At 36.9% G+C, this 22,069-nt stretch overlaps 1 protein-coding gene across 4 annotated transcripts in view; it reads right to left on the minus strand.

Moving 5' to 3' along the window:
- Window positions 1-20,006, minus strand: part of SMARCAD1 (SNF2 related chromatin remodeling ATPase with DExD box 1) — an 88,292-nt gene extending 68,286 nt beyond the window's left edge. Inside the window, exons 1-3 of one of the 4 annotated variants that reach the window (XM_081303647.1) lie at window positions 18,247-20,006; window positions 17,398-17,635; window positions 1,971-2,148 (exon numbers count right to left, since the gene is read on the minus strand). In XM_081303647.1, the coding sequence (XP_081159773.1) occupies window positions 1,971-2,148; window positions 17,398-17,587 (368 nt within the window). In that variant the 5' untranslated portion in view covers window positions 17,588-17,635; window positions 18,247-20,006. Of the gene's footprint in view, window positions 1-1,970; window positions 2,149-17,397; window positions 17,636-17,909; window positions 18,134-18,160 lie in introns of those variants that run through there. The other 3 variants (XM_081303648.1, XM_081303649.1, XM_081303646.1) reach the window with 3 other exon arrangements.
- Between the last annotated feature and the right edge of the window lie 2,063 nt (window positions 20,007-22,069).

Genomic DNA, 22,069 nt, shown 5'->3' on the forward strand with positions numbered 1-22,069 from the left:
TTCTCTGGCCTAAATATTTCAACCAAGAAATCTATTCTTAAACAAAGATGTTGTGTCTGCCGATAACTAAAAAATAAATATTAAAATTCTCTCTCTCTCTTTATTTATTTTTTTTTTTAAATGCCTTTTTCTCCACTAAATATCTGAGATTTTTTTTTCTTATTAGTACATTTTTTTTTTATAAAGAGAGAGTGAGAGAGGAGAGAGAGAGAGAATTTTTAATATTTTATTTTTTAGTTCTCGGCGGACACAACATCTTTGTTGGTATGTGGTGCTGAGGATCGAACCCGGGCCGCACGCATGCCAGGCGAGCGCGCTACCTCCTGAGCCACATTCCCAGCCCCTCTCTCTCTCTTTAAAAAAAAAAAAAAAAGAAATCCATTCTTACCTCTACTAGTGTCCAGTAATGATCTCTATAACCACAGGGTTTTAAAAATCAAATCAATATTGTGGATTCCTAAATTTCTTTTTCTTTTTTTAAAAAGAGAGAGAGAGAATTTTTTTTTTAATATTTATTTTTTAGTTTTTGGTGGACATAACATCTTTGTATGTAGTGCTAAGGATCCAACCCGGGCCGCACGCATGCCAGGCGAGCGCGCTACCGCTTGAGCCACATCCCCAGCCCTGGATTCCTAAATTTCAATCTGTAACCTATACCTCTCCCCAGATCTCAAATGTCACAAACTCAGTTACCCAGTTACATTTCCACTTAGATGTCTAAAAGTCTTCTCATTCACAGCATGTTCCTCCACCCACAAGAGACACAACCTTCCTTATCTCAGTAAATTATAACTCTACACTAGTAGCGGACCAGGCCAAAAATGTTAGTCATACTCGACTCCCTTCTCTCAAAATCCAAGTGAAATTCATGAACAAATCCTTTGTTCTATCTTCAAAGTATGTCCAGAATCAAATCACTTCTTTTCGCTTCCACAGGAATGAGACTCATCTTGGTCTCAATTTTTTTTTTTTTTTTAACTGGGCACTACATACATATTTACACTCGCTTTTACTATTTCTCCCCTATAGCCAAAAAGACCCTTAAAATATCTAAGTCAGAATGTTTTACTCCTTTTGATTGATACTCTGTGGACTTCCCATATCATTCAGAATAAAACCCAAAGAACTTATGGGCCTAACATGATTAAAAACCCTTTCTACCACATCCCTTGTGGACGTAGGCCCTTCACCACATGATTTGCCTTCAACTATCCTCAAAAACATCAGGCAAAATTCCACCTCAGGATCACTGTGAACACCCTAATTACCTGGAATATTCTTTTCCCCCATCTGTATAACTTACTTTTGTAACTCCTTCACATCTTTATCTCAGCACTGGCTTCTCAATTAAGCCTTCCAACCCTGCTCTTTAAAAACCATGAACTTCACATTTCCCTTTTGTTATTCATATTTATTTTTTGACATACTGTTTTATTTATCTTTCTGAGTATAATATAAACTTTAAGAGGGAAGGGATTTGGGGCTGGTTTGTTCATTACTGTATTCTTAACCACAAAATAGTACCTAGCTCATAGAATGCACACAAAAATTTGTTAAAATTTAATCCACAGATTGAAGAACAAACCATAAGGCTGGAGATGTACTTCAGTGGTACAGTGAGCAAGGACCTGGGTTCCACCCCCAGCACCACAAAACAAAAGAAAAATTCGTAAAGCAATAGTACTCATTAAAATAATTTCCCTATCCATAGAAAGTTAAAAATATCAAGTTAGGTCTTGCTAAATCTTTTACTGAAAGGATCATTTCCTAGAAAACAAAAACATATACTATGCCACTCAGTATCTGTAAGTTTGGGGAAAATAACAAAGATATAGTGGAGAAAGGTCAAAAAAAAAGGGGGGGGGGGAGGCAAGAATCCACCAAAATATTTCAAATTAATTATCTTTTCCTTAAAAAATCTCTTACATCTCTTACATATGCACATACAATGGATCTATCAGGCAGCTTACACTATAATCACTGTGTCTTTGTTGAATTTTTTCTCTTGAATGGTACTGGAGCAATTTGGGGAAACAACATCTTCACTATCAGAAGACAAATCAATGTACTGTATTCCTGTTTGATTCTTGAAATGCGATATACTTGCTTTCCTTTCATTATCTGGAGTTTCTGGAACACTAGAATCTTCTGCAAAAGAAAAAGAGGAGAAAGACATTTTGAATAACTCAAATTTGCTTTTGATAACTATGATCATATGCTAGAAATCTCTAATTCTATGCATTATTTCCTTTATAAAACCAAAAATTCCTACATTTATTAAAAAAAAATTAGTCAACTAGGGCTGGTACTAAATGATTTTGTTTCACAGATAGTTTGCTAGAAAGACCTTAATGCAAACTGTATTACAGACACAGGTTTGTTTTATATTCTAAACCTTTTTTCTCTCTGCTTTTATTTCTTAGTACTCAGTTCACAACTGATAGAGAATGGAGAGCAGAGTTGGAAAGACCTGAATTCCAATCCCTAATCTCTCTATGCCTTAGTTTCCTCATCTGTAAAATACACATACAAACAATCAGAAAAATTTTGCATATTAAATGATGTATATAAAGCATTTAGTTTAGTCTTGCTACTAACCAACATCCCCAAAACATTAGCCCTCATGCATACATTGGTGTTAAGGGTTAAAATATGCACTCTCTCCACCCCCGCATTCATAGAGTCCCAGTCACCAGTACCTTCAAAGTCTATTTTGAAACAAAGCCTTTAAAGAGGTAATAAAGTTGAATAAGGCCATGAGGGTGGGCCCTACTCCATTTCACTGTATCTGGAGACAGGCCTTCAAAGAAATGATTGGATTAAAATGAGTTAGTGGGGCTGGGGATGTGGCTCAAGCGGTAGCGCGCTCGCCTGGCATGCGTGCGGCCCGGGTTGGATCCTTAGCACCACATACAAAGATGTTGTGTTCGCCGAAAACTAAAAAATAAATATTAAAAAAATTCCCTCTCTCTCTCTCTCTCTTTAAAAAAAAAAAAAAAATATGTGTGTATGAGTTAGGGTAGGCTCTTAGTCCAGTGTGTCTAGTGAGATACACCAAGGATGCCAAAGAAGGAAAGGCCATGTGAGAACTGCATAGAAAGAAACCACCTTACAAACGAAGGAGAAAAGCCCCAGAAGAAATCAAACCTGCCAAAAAGTTGATATTGGAAGTCTTTGTCTCTGGAACTGTGAGAAAATAAATTTCTGTTATTTAAGTTACCTATCTGTGGTTGTTATCACTGTCTTAGATATGTAAATAATTATACCAAGATCTCTCTCCAAGGGGAAAGTTATAAAATTAATCACCCTTCTCCCATTGAAACCACTATTTTCCCCTATATCTTATAGTAGAAAGAGATCAGACTTAAAAAAGAATTCATAATAAAGTAAAACTATTGCCTTGGTCCAATGAATTAATTATAAAAAATAATGGCCAGATGATCTTTAGCTCAAAGGTAAAAACTAAATAGTTGCCATTAATTACTTTCTAGGTCATCATTAAATCCTCACTTTTTTTTAAATTGTAAATGGACACAATATCTTTTTACATATTTATTTTTATGTTGGACTGAGGATTAAACCCAGTACCTCACATGTATGAGGCAAGCGCTTTACCTCTGAGCTCCAGCTCCAGCCCAAATCCTCAGTTTTAACAAACATTTAATCCTGAAATAATACTGAGGGACACACAATGTATCCCATATTTTTTAAAAATATATTTTTTATTTGTAGATGGACACAATACCTTTATTTTATTTATTTATTTTTATGTGGTGCTGAGGATCAAACCCAGTGCCTCAAACATGCAGGGTAAGCGCTCTGCTACTGAGCCACAATCCCAGCCCCACAATGTATCCCATTTTGCAGTTAAAACTAACAATGAGTGAAAAAGCAACTTGCCCAAAGACATATTGGAGAAAGTAATAAATGTGAATTTCAAGTTTGGGAAGTCTAAATTGTTACTTAAAAACACAGCCTCCAACCCATGATTGCCACAAAACTGTAGCAGTCATATGAGGCTGAATCATATTTGCAAATAACATTAAGTACTTCATTTAGTTTATGAAACAAATCATGCTTCGCGCAGTTATACTGACAGGAAATAGAGGAGTATTTTCACATCCTTTGTAAATTTACTGTAGATATTCATTGATACTAAACCCAAACCAGGTATACAAATAACAATGAAACATAATTTGTGCCAAGAAAGAGGAATAAGCAAAATGTTAAATGGTAAAGAGGGAAAACAGCCTGTTCTTCCACATAAAAATAATTAAAATGGCTATTTTGTTTTTTAAAAAATAGATATTTTCATTAGTATATGCAAATGTCCCATTAGTAGTATGCTTGAGAAGACAATCTTTTCCAAAATCCTTGTCACTCATTCTCAAAAGCACACAATGAAACAAAATAAGCATTCAAGTCTACTACTGATTTATTTTTGAGGGAGATAAAGACTCAAAACAAAAAAACAAAAAACAAATCACCATTGGGAGATTATGAATTCACAGAGACAGTTCAAATCAATTTGATAATCCATAAGGCAAAGGCCATCTCCCAAAGTAGAATAAAAATACATGAACCTTTATACCTGTGAGACAGTCTTTTAAAAATTTGCCATTTTTAATATTCTAATCATGTATTGCTGTAAACTGTTCAGTCCACTAACATGACAACTTATTTACAAGGCAGTTCCTTTGAATGCCAACTAAAACACATCATAAATTTGTCTTTTTAAAAGGACAAACAGACTATAAAAACAACAGATTGTAAAATCTGGTCAGTCTTAATTTGAAGGCCATAGTAGTTAGGGAAATATCTGTAGCATCTTATAAAAGTTAAACTCTCCAATGAAAGCTCTAAGAGCAATCTCTTACATATCATTCTAAGATGAAATGTGAAAGAAGAAACATTTCAGGTTTAAGTTTGAAAAAAGAGCAATGAGCTGGAGATCTAAGTAACTGGTAGAGTGTTTGCCTATCATCCTCTGTGAAGCCCTGAGTTAGATCCTTAGCACTGCATTTAAAAAAAAAACAAAAAAAAACTAAAGATAACTTTTTAAAAGAAAAGAAAAAAAAGACAGTCATGCTATTAATTGGACCAATGCAAAAACATTAAACCTTCAAGGGATGCTTTTTTTTAACAATAACTATTATATCTACAATAAAACTGTTGTATCACAACCATATATTAATAAAGAAATGCATATTCACTTGAGAATATAAGGCAAAGACAAATGAGGCTTTAATGTAAGCTCTTAATAAAGAAAAGGGCACAGGGGCTTGGGGTTGTGGCTCAATGTAAGAGCGCTTGCCTGGCATGTGTGAGAATTTTGGTTCGTTTCTCAGCACCACATATGAATAAATAAATAAATAAAGGTCCATCAATAACTAATAAAAATTTTAAAAAAAGAAAGAAAAGGGCACAAAAATATTTTAAGATGCTGAACAGCGTTTTCAAATACTTTTTTGACTCGGACTCACTGTAAAAGACATATTTTAGATTATGATCCTAAACACAGATTGTTAGATAAAACTGAAAGATTCCAGAAAATCTTGGTATAGTTAATACACTCTGATGATTTTCTCTCCACTAACAATCATATATATATATATATATATATATATATATATATATATATATATATATATATATAGTCAAAACTAAGAAATTGATTTTATGACAAATTATTTATGACCCATAGTTTGAAAAACACTGATATAAAAAACTCATCTATTCTCTTGCATATAATTAAATCTACACTTAGACTTTGTCTGCTTTTCAAGTACCCTTAAAACTTAACAGTATTTTTACACAACAAAGAGAATCTCAGTAAATTCTCCAAAGACCACATTAGATGTCTCAAAAAACAGTCAAATTACAAGTAAATGTTAATAAAATCATGTTAGCAAAGTTTCAGTCACTTGCAAATTTTAAAAAAGGGGGGAAAAACATAAAAACTACTTAAAAATAACTTTAGAGTCCAAAAGAAAAAAGCAACAAAAATATAAAAATCTAGGACACATTGTATTTATGTCACAACACTTAAGAATTAAAATAATCTGGTAAACTAATATAAGATTAGAGAAATATATTAATAGCCCACAAGATATAAATATACAGAGGAATTTAGAGTATAATGATAATATTTTAAGGTAAGAAAAATAATTTTTCTGTGGGACATGGTGGTACACTCCTATAATTACTGTGACTTGGGAGGCTAAGGCAGCATTTTTGAGACTGTGTCTCAAAACAGAAAATTAATAGGTCTAGGATGTGGTTCAGTGGTAAGGCACCCCTGGGTTCAACAGCCAGTACCAAGGGGGAAAAATTAATTTTTTATCAAATGCTTCTGGAACAAATGACTAGTAACTGGTGAATAATGAAACAAGAAGAAAATTATATCATTTTTTCAACAAAATAAAGTTAAAAAAATCAATGTGAGGGCTGGGGTTGTGGCTCAGCGGTAGAATGCTCGTGCACCATGTGCAAGGCCCTGGGTTTGATCCTCAGCACCACATAAAAACAAATAAAATGAAGGTATTGTGTCCAACTACAACTAAAAAATAAATATTAAAAAAAAAAAACAATGCAAAACCCACAATGAGATACCAAATCACACCACTCATGCTGGCTATGATCAAAAACGGAAAGTAGTTAGGGATGTACCCTACTGGCAGAGGGCATGCTTAACGTATATGAATTCTAAACTCAATCCCCAGAACACACACACACCAGTAAAACCCAATAACAACAACAAAAACACCAAAACCCAAATCAAAACAAAACAAAAAAACATATTGATAATAACAATTGTTGGTAAGGATGTTAGTGGAGAAGGAAAGCCTACGCATTGTGGGTAGGAATGTTAAATAGTGTAGCCACTATGAAATAGTATGGCGGTTCCTCAAAAATTTAAAAATATAATTACCACATTGTCCAGTAATTCTACTTCTGGATATACACTCAAAAGAACAGAAAAGCAGACCATTGAAGAGATTATTTATACACCCATATTTACAGCAGTACAATCTGTAATAGCCAACAGGTGGAAGCAACCCAAGTGTCCACTGATGGATCAATAGATAAACAAAACATCTCACACACACCACACACAAAAGGATATTATTTAGCCCTAAAAAGGAAGAAAATTCTGAAATATACCATAAATAACATGGATGAATCCTGAGGACAATATGCTAAATGAAACAAGATAATCAACAATACTAATAGTGTATGATTCTGTTTAATGAGGTACATAGAACAAATAAATTCAAATTCATAAGGACAGAAAATACAATGTGGTTTCAGAGACAAGGGAAATAGGGAATGGGGAACAGTTGTTTAACAGGTATAGAGTTTCAGTTTTGCAAGATGAAGAACTTTAGAAATTGTCTACGTAACAATGTGCTGGACTGAATACACTGTACACTGAACTATACACTTAAAAATAGCTAAGATGGTAATTTTTAACCTTTATGTGCATTTCTCCATAATAAAAAATTTAAAATAACACAAACATGCTCAAAGAATATGGGCTGATATATTTATAATGTGGAAATGCCTGTCTGATCAGAACATAAAACCCAGATGTATTAAAGGATGAACAAACTGATAATACAAAATATAAAATTTGCTGTTTTCTATGGCTACTTGGGAGGCTGAGGCAGGGCGACTGCAAATTTGAAGCAAACTTGGGTAACTTAGAGGAACCCTCTTTTAAAATAAAAAAATTTTTAAAGGGCTGGAGGTATAGCTCAGTGGTAAAGTACCCCCAAGTTCAATCCCCAGTACCAAAACAAAACAAAACAAAAAAAAGTGAAGCTTTTCTGTGGCAAACAAACAGGACATTACAGTTCAAATGTTTGTGTCCTCTCTAAAAATTGGTATGTTGAAATCCTAACCCCTTGCGCTGGGGATGTGGCTCCAGCGGTAGCGCGCTCGCCTGCCATGCGTGCGGCCTGGGTTCGATCCTCAGCACCACATACAAACAAAGATGTTGTGTCCGCCGAGAAATAAAAAATAAATATTAAAAAAATTCTCTCTCTCTCTCTCTCTCTCTCTCACTCTCTAAAAAAAAGAAAAGAAAAAAGAAAAAAAAAAAAAGAAATCCTAACCCTTAAGGTATTTGGAGGTAAGGTCTTTGGGAAGTGACTAAATTATAGGGGCAGAGCTCTCATGAATGTTATTAATGATCTATAAAAGAGGCCAAAGAGATTTTTTGCCCATAAAGGTATGTGAGTTACAGAGAAAAGACTGCCCTCTATGAGTGGGTTCTCACATACTGAATGTGCTGGTGTCCTGATGTAAGAATTGAATTTTAGTTGCTTATAAACTACCCAATCTATGGTAGTTTGTTATAGCAGCCCTAACAGATTAAGACAGAAAAAAAATTTTTAAAAAAAGATGAAAAATGTACAAATCATTTATCAGAAAAAGAGACGTGAGAAAAACATAGAGGAACACAGAAAAAACCCAAATGGCAAATACATTTAAGAAACTATACTTTACCTAAAAAATAAAGTAATAAGATACTTCTGTCTAATTATTAGCCCGATGAAGGTTAAAAAAAGGTTAAAATACTTAAGCCAAATATGAAAAAGTAGACATCACAAAACCAAGCTGTAAGAAGGTACAAATTAGTAAAATTTTTGTGTGAGGTAATTTGACAGTAACAAAATATTAATTATTCTCCCTTTAATCTGACAATTCCATTCTCAGGAATTTTCACACTGATTGTACACATGCAAAAAAACAATTTTGTAGAAAAAAAAAAAGGATGGTAACTACAGTATTTTTTGTCATTGTTACTGTTTGTTTTTTTTACTGATTGAACCCAGGGGTGCTTTACCACTGAGCTACATCCCCAGTCCTTTTTATTGAGACAAGTCTTGCTAAATTGCTGAGGCTGGACTGAAATTTATGAACCTCCTGCCTCAGCCTCCAAGTCACTGGGATTATAAGGCATGCAGCATCACTCACACCCGCTATAGCATTTTTTTTTAACTGAACAAAACCAAAATGACTAATGGACATCAACAGGGAACTATAAGGAAGTACAATATATCTGTATAAGATACTCTGTACTCACTAACAAACTGAAGTATAGCATATTTTATATTTTATTTAGAGACACAGGGTCTCACTGAGTTGCTTAGGGCCTTGCTAAATTGTTGAGACTGGCTTTGAACTCACAATCCTCCTGGGCTGGGGATGTGGCTCAAGCGCGCTCGCCTGGCATGCATGCGGCCCGGGTTCGATCCTCAGCACCACATACCAACAAAGATGTTGTGTCCGCCGAGAACTAAAAAATAAATATTAAAAAAAATTCTCTCTCTCTCTCTCTCTCTCTCTCTCTCTCTCCTCTCTCTTTAAAAAAAAAACAAACAAACAAACAAAAAAACTCACAATCCTCCTGCCTCAGTCTCCTGAGCTGCTGCGATTACAGGTGTGCACCACCACACCTGGCAAGTATAGAATACTATAACATAGAATGACATGGAAAGTATCAAAAAAATCCTTCTAATTAACAGCAAGTTACATTACAATGTGTATGTAATACAATATATTTTTGCTTAAAGCCAAAAGGAAAACCTAACCCATATACACAGAGGGGAAAAAAATCAAAAGAATAAACATCAGAACTAAAGATCACAAAGATCATTATATAATGCTATATTCATGTGACTTAAAAAAATTTTTTTAGTTGTAGTTGGACAAATAACTTTATTTTGTTTATTTATTTATGTGGTGTTAAGGATTGAACCCAGGGCCCCTGCACATGCTAGGCAAGCACTCTACTGCTAAGCTACAACCTGAGCCCTCATGTAACTTTTTATGTAACATTTTGATGTGAAAAAATATCTAATAATGTGAAGTAAGAGTAGAAAAGGAAAATAACACACATTTAAAAGGCACTTCAGGGGCTGGGGATGTGGCTCAAGCGTAGCGCGCTCGCCTGGCATGCGTGCGGCCCGGGTTCGATCCTCAGCACCACATACCAACAAAGATGTTGTGCCCGCAGAGAACTAAAAAATGAATATTAAAGTTCTCTCTCTCTCTCTTTAAAAAATAAAAAATAAAATAAAAGGCACTTCAGGGGCTGGGGATGTGGCTCAAGCGATAGCGCGCTCGCCTGGCATGCGTGCGGCCCGGGTTCGATCCTCAGCACCACATACAAACAAAGATGTTGTGTCCGCCGAGAACTAAAAAAAATAAATATTAAAAAATTCTCTCAGTGGATGTGTAACCGACGTGATTCTGCAATCTGCATTTGGGGTAAAATTGGGAGTTCATAACCCACTTCAATCTAATGTATGAAATATGATATGTCAAGAGCTTTGTAATGTTGTGAACAACCAATAAAAAAAATAAAATTAAAAAAAAAATTCTCTCTCTTAAAAAAAAAAAAAAAATTGCACCTTACCTTGTTCCATCTTAAAAAAAAAAAAAAAAAAAAAAGGCACTTCAGGAGATAGCATTTAGAGTGTTTTTCTTAGCATGTATGAGGCCCTGGGTTCGATCCATAGCACCACAAAAAAGAAAGAAAGAAAAAAATACACTGAAGTTTTATACTACATCTGAATACTTACTGTAGTTACTTATTGGCTACAAAATTGTGACGCTAAAACAATACACTCAGGTTTATCATTCAAAGGATCAAACCATTTTACTAATGGCAAGGATAACAGAAAACTCCTAAGCAAAGCCAGGCAAAGAGGAATGAAGTTCAAAAAATTGAGGTCTTATCCAAGATCACACAATCTTGTATGAGTCAGAGCAACGCTCTCCGGAAGCCTTTTTAATAACATGTATTCAAATTCTCCAAGCACACACTGCAACTTCACTCTATTCCAATCTCAAAAAATGATCGATAAACCCATCTAATTTTATTTTTTTCAATTTTTCCTCCTAGGTAAAATGTGTTTCAGTTCCTCTGAAAAATTAAACTGTCCAACTGTGCTTCAGTTGTCAAGTATTTGATTCCTTTCCTCAGATACCTCCTTCCCTTTGTCTTTTTTCTACTAGCATCTTCCTCTTGACTAACACATTATCTCTTCATGACACTGCATTTCTATCAAGCTATTACTCCCCCATTTCCTTTCTTGAAAGAAATAGTCTTCATCTCACCATTCTTCTGAAACTGTTAAAAGTTAACAGCAACCTTTAATTTTTTCTTTTTTTGACTTCCAGGACAACTAATTTATGACTATTTAAGTCATCCTTTTTATCTTTCATTGATTTTCCTGCTTTTGCCACCAGTGTTGATGTTTCTTACTGTACACTCTGTTGGGGAGGTCTTTTGTTAACTACAACAATGACTCCCAAGTAGACTTCCTCAGATTCAGATCATTCTCTGAACTTCAAACTTTACTTTGGTATGGAAATATAACAAGTAACACTGCTCAGTGTATTTTAATCTTTCCCCTAAATGTACTTCCTAGTTCAGTTGGTAGTGTCAATTACCCAACTGTCCAAGCATGGAACATTTACCTTTAAATTATCCACATTCAACTGATCACCAAATACATATCATATAAAAACTCCCCTAAAATTCTTCCTGTCATCCCTATAGTCAATTCCCTATATTGAGATTTCAATTAATAGAACAGCTTCATTAATGGTCTTTTCGTGCAAAAATATTCTACAGTATATAACAAATAAAGTCCACCCCACCTTGCACAGCAGATAAAGGTCCCTTACAACCCAGCAGCTTCTATTTCTATTTTTTTTTTTAAAGAGAGAGTGACAGAGGAGAGAGAGAGAGAGAATTTTTTTAATATCTATTTTTTAGTTTTCGGCAGACACAACATCTTTGTTTGTATGTGGTGCTGAGGATCGAACCCAGGCCGCACGCATGCCAGGCGAGCGCGCTACCGCTTGAGCCACATCCCCAGCCCTCTATTTCTATTTTTTTAGCTTCATCTACACTGTCTAAAACCTCCTCTTTCACAAGTAACAACCTCTTCTCATCCTCTATACACATACAGTACAATCTTCAAGGCATCATTTATTTCCAACCCTTTCATCATTTGTTCACCCAATAAATAATGATTATTTATATTATTTACTGTCTACTCCAAAAGTCATCACCTTATGACTTTTCATAATCCTTCCCAGATGCCAAGTATGGCGGGATACATCTGTAATCCCAGAGGTTTGGGACGCTGAGGCAGTAGGATCTTAAGTTCTAAGCCTCAGCAATTTAGTGAGGCCCTAAGCAACTCAGCAAAACCCTGTCTCCAAATAAAATATTTAAAAAGGCTGGGGATGTGGCTAAGGGTTCCTGAGTTCAATCCCTGGGACCAAAAAAGAAAGAAATCATAATCCTTCCCATGAATAATGGGGAATTTAATCATCTGTAAACAGTGATTCTACCTTGCTTTAATGTGTTTTTCTCTATTATTTTCTCTAGAATGATGTCCTTTCCTCTTTCTGCTCCTTGAAGATCATGCTTTACTCATATTTTTCTTCTTATACATAAAACAAAGCTCTCCTCTTTCATTTATCTTCCATTATTTTAATACTTCTAAAACCTCTGTGTGCCCACATCAAAGAAAAAAAGAAAAATAATATGTAAGCAACAACCACTGAAATCTTTGGGCACTGTGAGAATAAAATAAATTGAGGGACTGGGGAAATAGTTCTGTGATATCATGAGCTAGCATTAGCATGCACGAGGCCCTAGGTTTGCTCTTCAGCACCATCCAAAAAACAAAACCAAACCTAGGTCAACGGGTTAAGTGTATACCTCTCATTTATTTATTTATTTATTTAAATTTTTTTAAAAATTTATTTTTCAGTTTGAGGCAGACACAACATCTTTATTTGCATGTGGTGCTGAGGATTGAACCCGGGCCGCACGCATGCCAGGCGAGCACGCTACTGCTTGGGCCACATCCCAGCCCCCTTTTTTTAAAAAAAAATTTTTAATATTTATTTTTCAGTTTGTATACCTCTCATTTAGATGAGCATTGTGGAGCCTCTTCTGTGCCAAAAACAGTTTTCACGTATCCATACCTACAGAATATCTGATTGTTGGGGATTGTCTCAAGGTCATAAAAAAGAGGGATACTTACTAATATTACCCTCTCCTCATGTAAGAATACTTCAACACATTTACTGAGGGTTTATATATCAGACACCATTCTGAGCAATGAGGATGAGCAAGTGAACTATGTATTTCATGGGACTCAACAAGGAAAACACATACATAATGTAATGCTAAGTAGAGGTAAACATTATGAAGACACATACAGCAGAGTAAAGCTGGGGCAGGGGACAGAGGAGGAGTTGTTATTTCAAACACAGTGTTGAGGACAGGCCTTCTAAAACAGATAACATTTCACTAATGTGAATGAAGGAGCTGAGTCATATGCAAATCAGCGGAAAGGGTCTTCTAAGCAGAACAAAGAATAAATGGAATGAAGCAAAGATGAGACCATGCTTGGCATATCGAAGAAACAATGTGGCTGTGGCACAGTAACTGAAGGAGAGTGGTAGAAAATGAAGCCATGCTGGGCACAGTGACGCACACCTGTAATCCCAGCTCTTCGGAAGGCTGAGGCAGGAGGATCACAGTTCGAGGCCAGCCTGGGCAACTTAGCGAGACCCTGTCTCAAAATAGAATAAAAAGGGCTGAAACTATAGCTCAGTGGTACAACACTTGCCTGACATGCATGAGGCCCTGGGTTTAATTCCCAGTACTGAAAAAAAAAAAAGAAAACCATAATGTCTATTAGGTAAAACAATAGGATTAGTTGGAAAAGTCAGTGAATATGGGTTATCTGGAATATATACAATTTCCATCCTATAGGATGACTTTCCACTCCTACCCACTAAATTGTCTTAGCACTTGGGCGCTGGACCTTTGATTCCTACTTGAATTCTCAAAGACCTGCTCAATGGCTTTTAATAGTTAATTCCTATCTATTCTTATGGATAGCTCTACCATCTTTTTCTTCCAATTACTTAAACTAAAAATCTTAACATTCAACCTATCTCATTTCTACCATCAATCTAGTTGTGAATGGAGGCCAAGGATGTCACTCAATGGTAGACCACTTGCCTGGCATGTGCCAAGCCCCAAGTTCAACCCCTACTACCACAAACATAATAAAACATAAGCATTAAAAAAAAAAACAAAAAAAAAAAACCCGAATGCTTCTTTCTTTTCTACTTCTGCTATCAGTAAGCTCAGATTACAAGAACTTCCTAAATGATTTCTTTCCCTTCAACCTCTAACCTCTATCAACATACAGTACTCAATACTGCTAGACTTTTTAATAAAACTTTTTCATTCTTTTACCATACTATTCATACTATTTACTATTCACTGGACACTAAGTTAACTATAATATACAGTTTAGACTTAACTTTAATTCAAGACTCCAAAAAATTCACAGTATCATTTACAATAAACACACACACACACACACACACACACACACACATATTTTTTGGTGGTACTGGGGATTGAACCCAGGGTCTTGTGAATGTGAGGCAAGCACTCTACCAACTGAGCTATATCCCTGGCCCAGTAATCATATCTTAACAGTAGGATTGTTTCTAACCATTCCTAGGACAAAATTAATTTTCATATTTCCCAATTTTAAGAATGACCATGTGCTGGGCAAGCTGGTTCATGCCTGTAATCCCAGTGATAAGGAGGCTGAGGCAGGAGGATTGCAAGTTTGAGACTTGCCTCAACAACTTAGCAAGGCCCTAAGTAACTTAATGAGACCCTGTTCTCAAAAAATAAGAAGAGCTGGGGTCATAACTCAGCGGTAGAGCACTCTTGGTTTCAATCCACAGTACCAAAACAACAATAATCAAATAAAACAGAAAAATGAATTCTGATTAGAATAGGCTATTAAAAATTTCACACTACAAATATTGCCAAATAACTAGAACAGTCCACTGAGACGGGCATGGTAGCACCCGCTTGGCCTGTAGTCCCAGGAGGATCAAAGGATAGCCAGCCTCAGCAACTCTAAACCAGTCTCTAAATAAAAAAAAAAAAAAAAAAAAAAAGGGCTGAAGATGTGGCTCAGTGATTAAGAGCCCCTGGGTTCAATCCCCAGTCCAAAAAACAAACAAACACAAAAACCCACTGAAATTCAGTGTACAAAGTGCTTTTACTTTCAGAATTGACAACAATCTCTGGATCTCAGATTTTAAGTGCCTCACCCAATGTCCCACCTTTAACTAAAATGAGAAACAGACTCAAAATCCTATACCTAGAACCCAGCCCTCACTTTCCCTATTTACATAAGAAACAGATGGAAAGCACTAGGAAAACACTAAAATACATGGGCCTTGAGACATTACCTAAGGCATTTGTTATGCAAATCAAATCTCTACTGAAACAATGAACATCAAAGTCATTTCTAGGCTTAAAATTCTTCAGTTGTAATGATAACACTGGTACAAGTTAAAAACTTCTGAGAGAATCAAAGTCCTTGGAAATGTGACTCCTAATTACCTCAAAGCAACCTACAATTCATTCCACAAAGTTCTAACTAGACCAAAGTATTTTAAAATTTTACTCTTATGATAACTTATAAGGAATCGGTCATCACTCTTACAGTTAAGTAGTAGAGTGGCAAAGAAAATATCAAGGCTGAAATTATGTATTTTGCCAATCTTTCAGGTGACATTAATTTTAAAGCTGCTTATAAAACACTTGAGTTTTGCATTTAAAATTTTTGCATTAAGAAAAGTATTACAGGGCTGGGGATGTGGCTCAAGTGGTAGCGCGCTCGCCTGGCATGCGTCCGGCCCAGGTTTGATCCTCAGCACCACATACAAACAAAGATGTTGTGTCCGCCGAAAACTAAAAGAATAAATAAATATTAAAAAAAAAAAAAAAAAGAAAAAGTATTACAGCCAGGCAAGGTGTCGTACTCCTGTAATCCCAATGGCTCAGAAGACTGAGGCAGGAGAATCATGAGTTCAAAGCCAGCCTCAGCAACAGCAAGGTGCTAAGCAACTCAGTAAGACCCTGTCTCTAAATAAAATACAGAATAGGGCTGGGGATATGGTTCAGTGACTCCGAGTTTGGTCCCTGGTAACAAACAAAGAAAGCCTTACAGAAATAAACATTAAAACTTATAATGTTCCTTTTACCTTTCACTGTATAATATAATGATTAAAAGTTTATGCTCAGAAATCAGAAGGCATGATTACATCATGGCTCTACCAAGTCCCTAAAAATTTAACCTCTCATAGTGTCATTTCTCCAAAATTAAATAGTATTTATCTTGTAGGATTACTGTGCAAATTAAATGACCCAATGTAAAGCACTTAGTAATGCCTAAAAAAAAAATGGAATTAAAAAATATTTCTGGCCCAGTGCAGTGGTGCATGGCTGGGGAGACTGAAGCAAAAGGATCAAGAGTTCAAAGCCAGCCTCAGCAAAAGCAAGGTGTTAAGCAACTCAGCAGACCTTGTCTCTAAATAAAATACAAAATAAGGCTGGGGATGTGGCTCAGTGATCAAATGCCCCTGAGTTCAATCCCCAGTACCAAAAACAAAAACAACTCTGTTAACATTCATTAAATGGATTAAAATAGAAATTTTAATTTTTGGCCTATTCTCAAATCCTCTCTCTATAACAATCTGTTAATGTGATTAAAAATGGTTTGGTCACCATGAAGAATTACCAATTATGCAAATGCCATTCTAGGGACATGTAGGAAGCCTGGTGGAAGTAATACACTGAAAATGATCTGATCTTTATTTGTACAGAGGTTGTCTTCAGGTACTGATCTAGCTTACAATTTTTGAAGGAATATGAGATAAACAATCTCTGGTCAAATAACAGGCTCAGGCTGCCTGGGGTGGCACACACTTAATCCCAGCAGTTCAGGAGGCTGAGGCAGGAGTGTCAGAGGACCTCAGTCCAAAAGCCAGCCTCAGCAATTTTGTGAGGCCCTGCAACTAAGCAAGACCCTCTCTAAATACAAAAAAAGGGTAGGGGGGGAGCCGGATATGGCTCAGCCATTAAATGTCCCTGGGTTCAATCCCAGGTACCGTAAATAAATAAGTAAACAAATAAATAAATAAAGCAGTCTCAAAATCTACCACAGAACTGAGTCACCTACATTCATTCCTCTTTCAGCAGCCACTCTGACCCAAGGGCGACCAAAATTCTGCTTTTGACTTCTACCATTGGATTATATTCCAAGAACGTGAGTTCTTTAAAAGTGAAGAAACAATGAACGGGTGCTCAGATACATAATCCTTATGACAGTACCAAAGATGTACTTTAAAGGGCAAACTGGAAGATAATGCATCAATTTGTATGACGTTAAAATTTAGAAATAGAATCTCTTCTCGCATTCGCCCTTTAAATTTTTCTTTGATGCCACATCAATTTGCAACATTGTAACTCACCTGTTTTTTCAGTTATATCTGAATCAGGGGTGTTTGCCCTGCTAACTTCCCCTTCAGCATTCTCCTCTTCAGCACTAAGAGAAATTGGTGAAGAAGGGCCGGGCTGGGAAGGCTGGGGGGTTGCTTCGGGAGCTTCCTCAATCTTACTCCTTTTCTCAAAGCGAAAACGGTCCAAATTGAAAAGATTCATTTTGGTGGAAACCACCACGCTGAGGGCAGGGGACTTTAAATGAACTATCTGCCGGGGGGAAAAATAAAAGAGGAAAAGAGACCGTGAAAACAATGTACAATACAAAACCCTAATACTTCATTCCCAAGGCAATAATAGGCCGGCAAACATGCCAGTGGCTCAGAACTATTATGGCTGCCCTTCATTGTTAAGCCATACCGACCAGAAGGTGAACAGGAATATCTTTTTAAATTTGTCATTGCTTTCACTCCCCTTCGCGCGTCCCCCCTCACGCCCCACCTTACTCGAACCACGAGCTGACCCTCGTGCAACCTCCTCTTACCCCAGCACGCGCAGGCACGTTCCCCAATCTAACCCCCCAGCGGGCCGCGCGCCCGCCCACAGAGAGAGGCTGCCTGCACTACTGTGCCTCTGGCCTCGAGAAAGGACCTGCCAGGTCCTGCGGTTCGACACTGCGGGGACACAAAGGGGCCAAAGAAGGGGAGCGGCGGAGGCCGTGCTGGCGGGCACCCGCCCGGAAGTTGACGCGGCGCGATCCCAGCTGAGAGGAAGCTGACAGAATCAAGAACACACCGGGAGGCTCAGAGGTGGATGAGCTCCGACATCTCTTAAACGCTCACTCGCTACCTCTTCGCTCTCTTTCTTCCTTCGGTACTTACTGCCTTGCAGCCTCGGTGCGATGTAACAAAGGTTGAAAAGAAAGAAATAATTCCCGGCGGGAGGCGACGGTAGCCGGGCCGGGACCTTCCAAAACAGCACAGAGAAACCTAAAGAGCGCGTAGTGATGACGCAACACGCAACCCAGGCTTTTTTTTTTTCTTCCCAAGCGACGCGCGAGCGGATAATGTCTGGGCGCGCGCTGTTGTCATGGTAACTCGTACCCGCCTCTGCCTGGTTCTAAGGGTGGGATTGTTCTGTATGTACATTTGTTCTGTTTTCTCCAGTTTAGCTACAGAGTTGTTAAATAGAACAATAATAAATGTCACAATGATAATAAGTAGCATAATAATTATAATTCATGTACAATTTGGTACATAAAATGTATATTTTAGAACACAGATGACATTGCGTTAAATGTTTTAGGTGAATAATGTAGGATAAGCATATTTACAAAACGAGGAGACTGAGGTCTATGTTAAATAATCAGTAAGGGACAACATCTGATGATGTTGAATTGCAATACATGTGATCTGCCTCCCCATTATTGGCGGACTCTTCTTTAACAAGAGGAAAATGGCAATTTTCCTCTCTTGATGGAAATATTACCTTAAGAAGATTTACTCCATTGTACCCACGTTAAACAGGTGATATTTCTTTTTTTTTTTTTTAAGAGAGAGGGAGCGAGAGAGAGAATTTTTTAATATTTATTTTTTAGTGATCTGCGGACACAACATCTTTGTTTGTATGTGGTGCTTTGTTTGTATGTGGTGCTGAGGATCAAACCCGGGCTGCACGCATGCCAGGCGAGCGCGCTACCGCTTGAGCCACATCCCCAGCCCCAACAGGTGATATTTCTGAGTTAGCATTTTCCTTAAGGAGAAATTGCTATATATAAATTTTCTACCAAATAAATCAGCCAATGTCCACATAAATTGCATTCTTTTTTATAAATCAGTCTTGTTGATTGATGAACCTACAATTTTATCCAAAATGTGCACACATAAAATCAAGCGTCAGGGGCTGGGGATATAGCTTTGTTGGTAGAGTTCTTGCCTCCATCTACAAGGCCCTGACTTCAATCCTCATCACCACATACACACCCAAAATTAAGTGTCAGGACTCATAAAATTTAATATCAAAGCCTCAACAATTGGGGTTTCTGTTAAACCTACCTTGGATATCATGAAATTCTTAAGTTTTATGTATGCATGATAAATGATTAAAGAATATAGTTATTTTGTGATGAAGACTCGTACATTCAGACAGATCTGAGATTGATGATAGACTCCATTAGCTCAATGACTAAACAAATTATATAACCTCTCTAAAACTTAGTTTTGTCATCCTTTAAATGTGATTATCAAGGCTGGGATTGTGTGGCTTGCATGTGTGAGGCTCTGGGTTCAATCCTTAGCACCACATTAAAAAAATAAATAAAGTTACTGTGTCCATCTACAACTAAAAAGTTTTTTTTTAATGTGATTATCAATAATATTGACCTCTTAGAGAGATGTTCTACAAAGTACTACCTTTTGACATTTGTACAGTTAACACAAGTGAAAAAGGAAACCTACATATTGTGTCTAAAGATTTAAACAGTATAGCTAACAAAATATCAAAGTAAAATATGTTCTTTCTCTTTTGAAAATGGCCAAGGAGAATAAGGTTGAAATTAGAATTTCTAAATGTTAGAATGTGAGTAATTCAAAGAGAACTGGTTGGCCCAAGAACCCCACTTCCCTGTATAACCTTCTTCTATTCAATTTAATACCATTGGGAGGCTTGTGATCATGCATGTGAACACCAAGCTCAACTGACAACTAAGTTTTTGAATTTTTTTTTTAATGATATTCAGTTAAATTTGAATTTTAGACAAAACACATTTTTGATTCAATGTCTGGAACCTCAGTTACAAAATTATTTATTATTGGGCTGGGGATGTGGCTCAAGTGCTAGCACGCTCGCCTGGCATGCGTGCGGCCCGGGTTCGAACCTCAGCACCACATACAAACAAAGATGTTGTGTTTGCCCGCCGTGAATTAAAATAAATAAATATATTTAAAAAAATATTTATTATTTATGTGAATCTTAAATTTAATAAAGTATCCCAAGCCATGGACATGAGCACATGCCTATACTCTCACTGACTTGGAAGGCTGAGGCAGGATGATCATAAGTTCAGGTTCAGCCTGGCCAACTTTTGAAGACTCTATCTCAAAATAAAAAATAAAAAGGGCTAGGAATGTGGCTCAGTGATAGACTGGCCCTAGGTTCAAGCACTAGTATCCACTCCCACCCCCACAAATCATCATCAATAACAAAGAACAGGTATCCCATATTTTTTATCATAATCTACTCCCATCTTACTCCTTGTGCACCTCTTGGGCCTCGAGACCTTTTGGCTACTTACTTGACCTAGAAATATAGATACTGGAAGCATTTAAGTCTTTGGTAGGAAATACACAGGGGAAAACCATCATTAGACTTTATGGGGTTGTGTGAGCAGAGAATTTCAGGAACCAGGTCCTCAAAGCATAGGTTCTCAATAAACATGCCTTCTTGGCTCCACAGATTCCTTTGGGGTAGAACATAGCTGGAAAGAGCCATATAAAATCCTTTACAAATCAATATATCCAGGATAGTGACCACTTTTGTCCAATTCTAACAGTAGGATTGTTCTTCAGTATTCATGGAAGAACTGGAATGATCCATTATCGGAGTTTTTTGAAGGTAGAGCAGAAGTTTAAGGTGGGTTAGTCTATTTCTTATTAGAGTTTTGTGTTGCTATAATAAAATATCTGAGACTGGATTGTTTTTAAAAGAGGTTTAGGGCTTGAGTTGTGGCTCAGTAGAGGAGTGCTTGCCTGGAATGTGTGAGGCACTGGGTTCAATTCTCAGCACCGCATATGAATAAATAAATAAAATAAAGGTCTATCAACAACTTTATATATATAAAAATTTTTAATATTTTATATATATATATATTTAATATATATAATATTAAAAAAGAAAAGAGGTTTATAGTTCATTGGAAAAAGCATTTGCATATGAGGCATGGGTTCAAACACTAGCAATGGAAAAAAAATTCAAGAGATTTAGTTAATGCACAGTTCTAGAGGTTCAGAAGCCATCTGCTTAGTTCTGATGAAATCCTCATAGCAGATGGCATCATGGCAGAAGTACCTGCAAGAAGGAGCAATCACAGCCAAGTAAGTAAGTGAAAGAACAGAGAGGGTCCGGCTAATTCTTTTTATAACATTATACTCTCAGGAACTAATTCACTCCTATAAGACCAGCATTAATCGGAAGTGCCCCCATCAACTAACTACCCCAACTTTTTCATTGTCGTCGTTGTTGTTGCAGTGCTGGGGATCAAACCAAGAAGCCTTCTGCCACTGAGCTGTATCCCCAGCCCTATTTAAAATGTTTTGAGAAAAGGTCTCATTAATTTGCTCAGGTGGACCTTGAAATTTTGATCCTCCTGCCTCAGCCTCCTGAATCCTAATTCCCACAAAAAGACTTCCTACCTTTCCTCCTCCCCTTTCTTCCCCTCCTCCCCTTCCTTCCCCTCCTCCCCTTCCTTCCCCTCCTCCCCTTCCTTCCCCTCCTCCCCTTCCTTCCCCTCCTCCCCTTCCTTCTCCTCCTCCCCTTCTTTCTCCTCCTTCTTCCCCCTCCTCTTCCATCTCCTCCTCTATCCCCTGCCCCTTTCCTTCTCCTCCTCTTGCTTCCCCCCCCTTCTCCTTCTTCCTCAAGAGATTGAACCCCGGGGTACTTAGCCACTGAGCAACATCCCCAGTCCTTTTTTATTTTATTTTATTTTTT

The sequence above is a fragment of the Spermophilus citellus genome, assembly GCF_964194105.1.
Source record: "Spermophilus citellus genome assembly, chromosome: 8".
Lineage (NCBI taxonomy): Eukaryota > Metazoa > Chordata > Mammalia > Rodentia > Sciuridae > Spermophilus > Spermophilus citellus.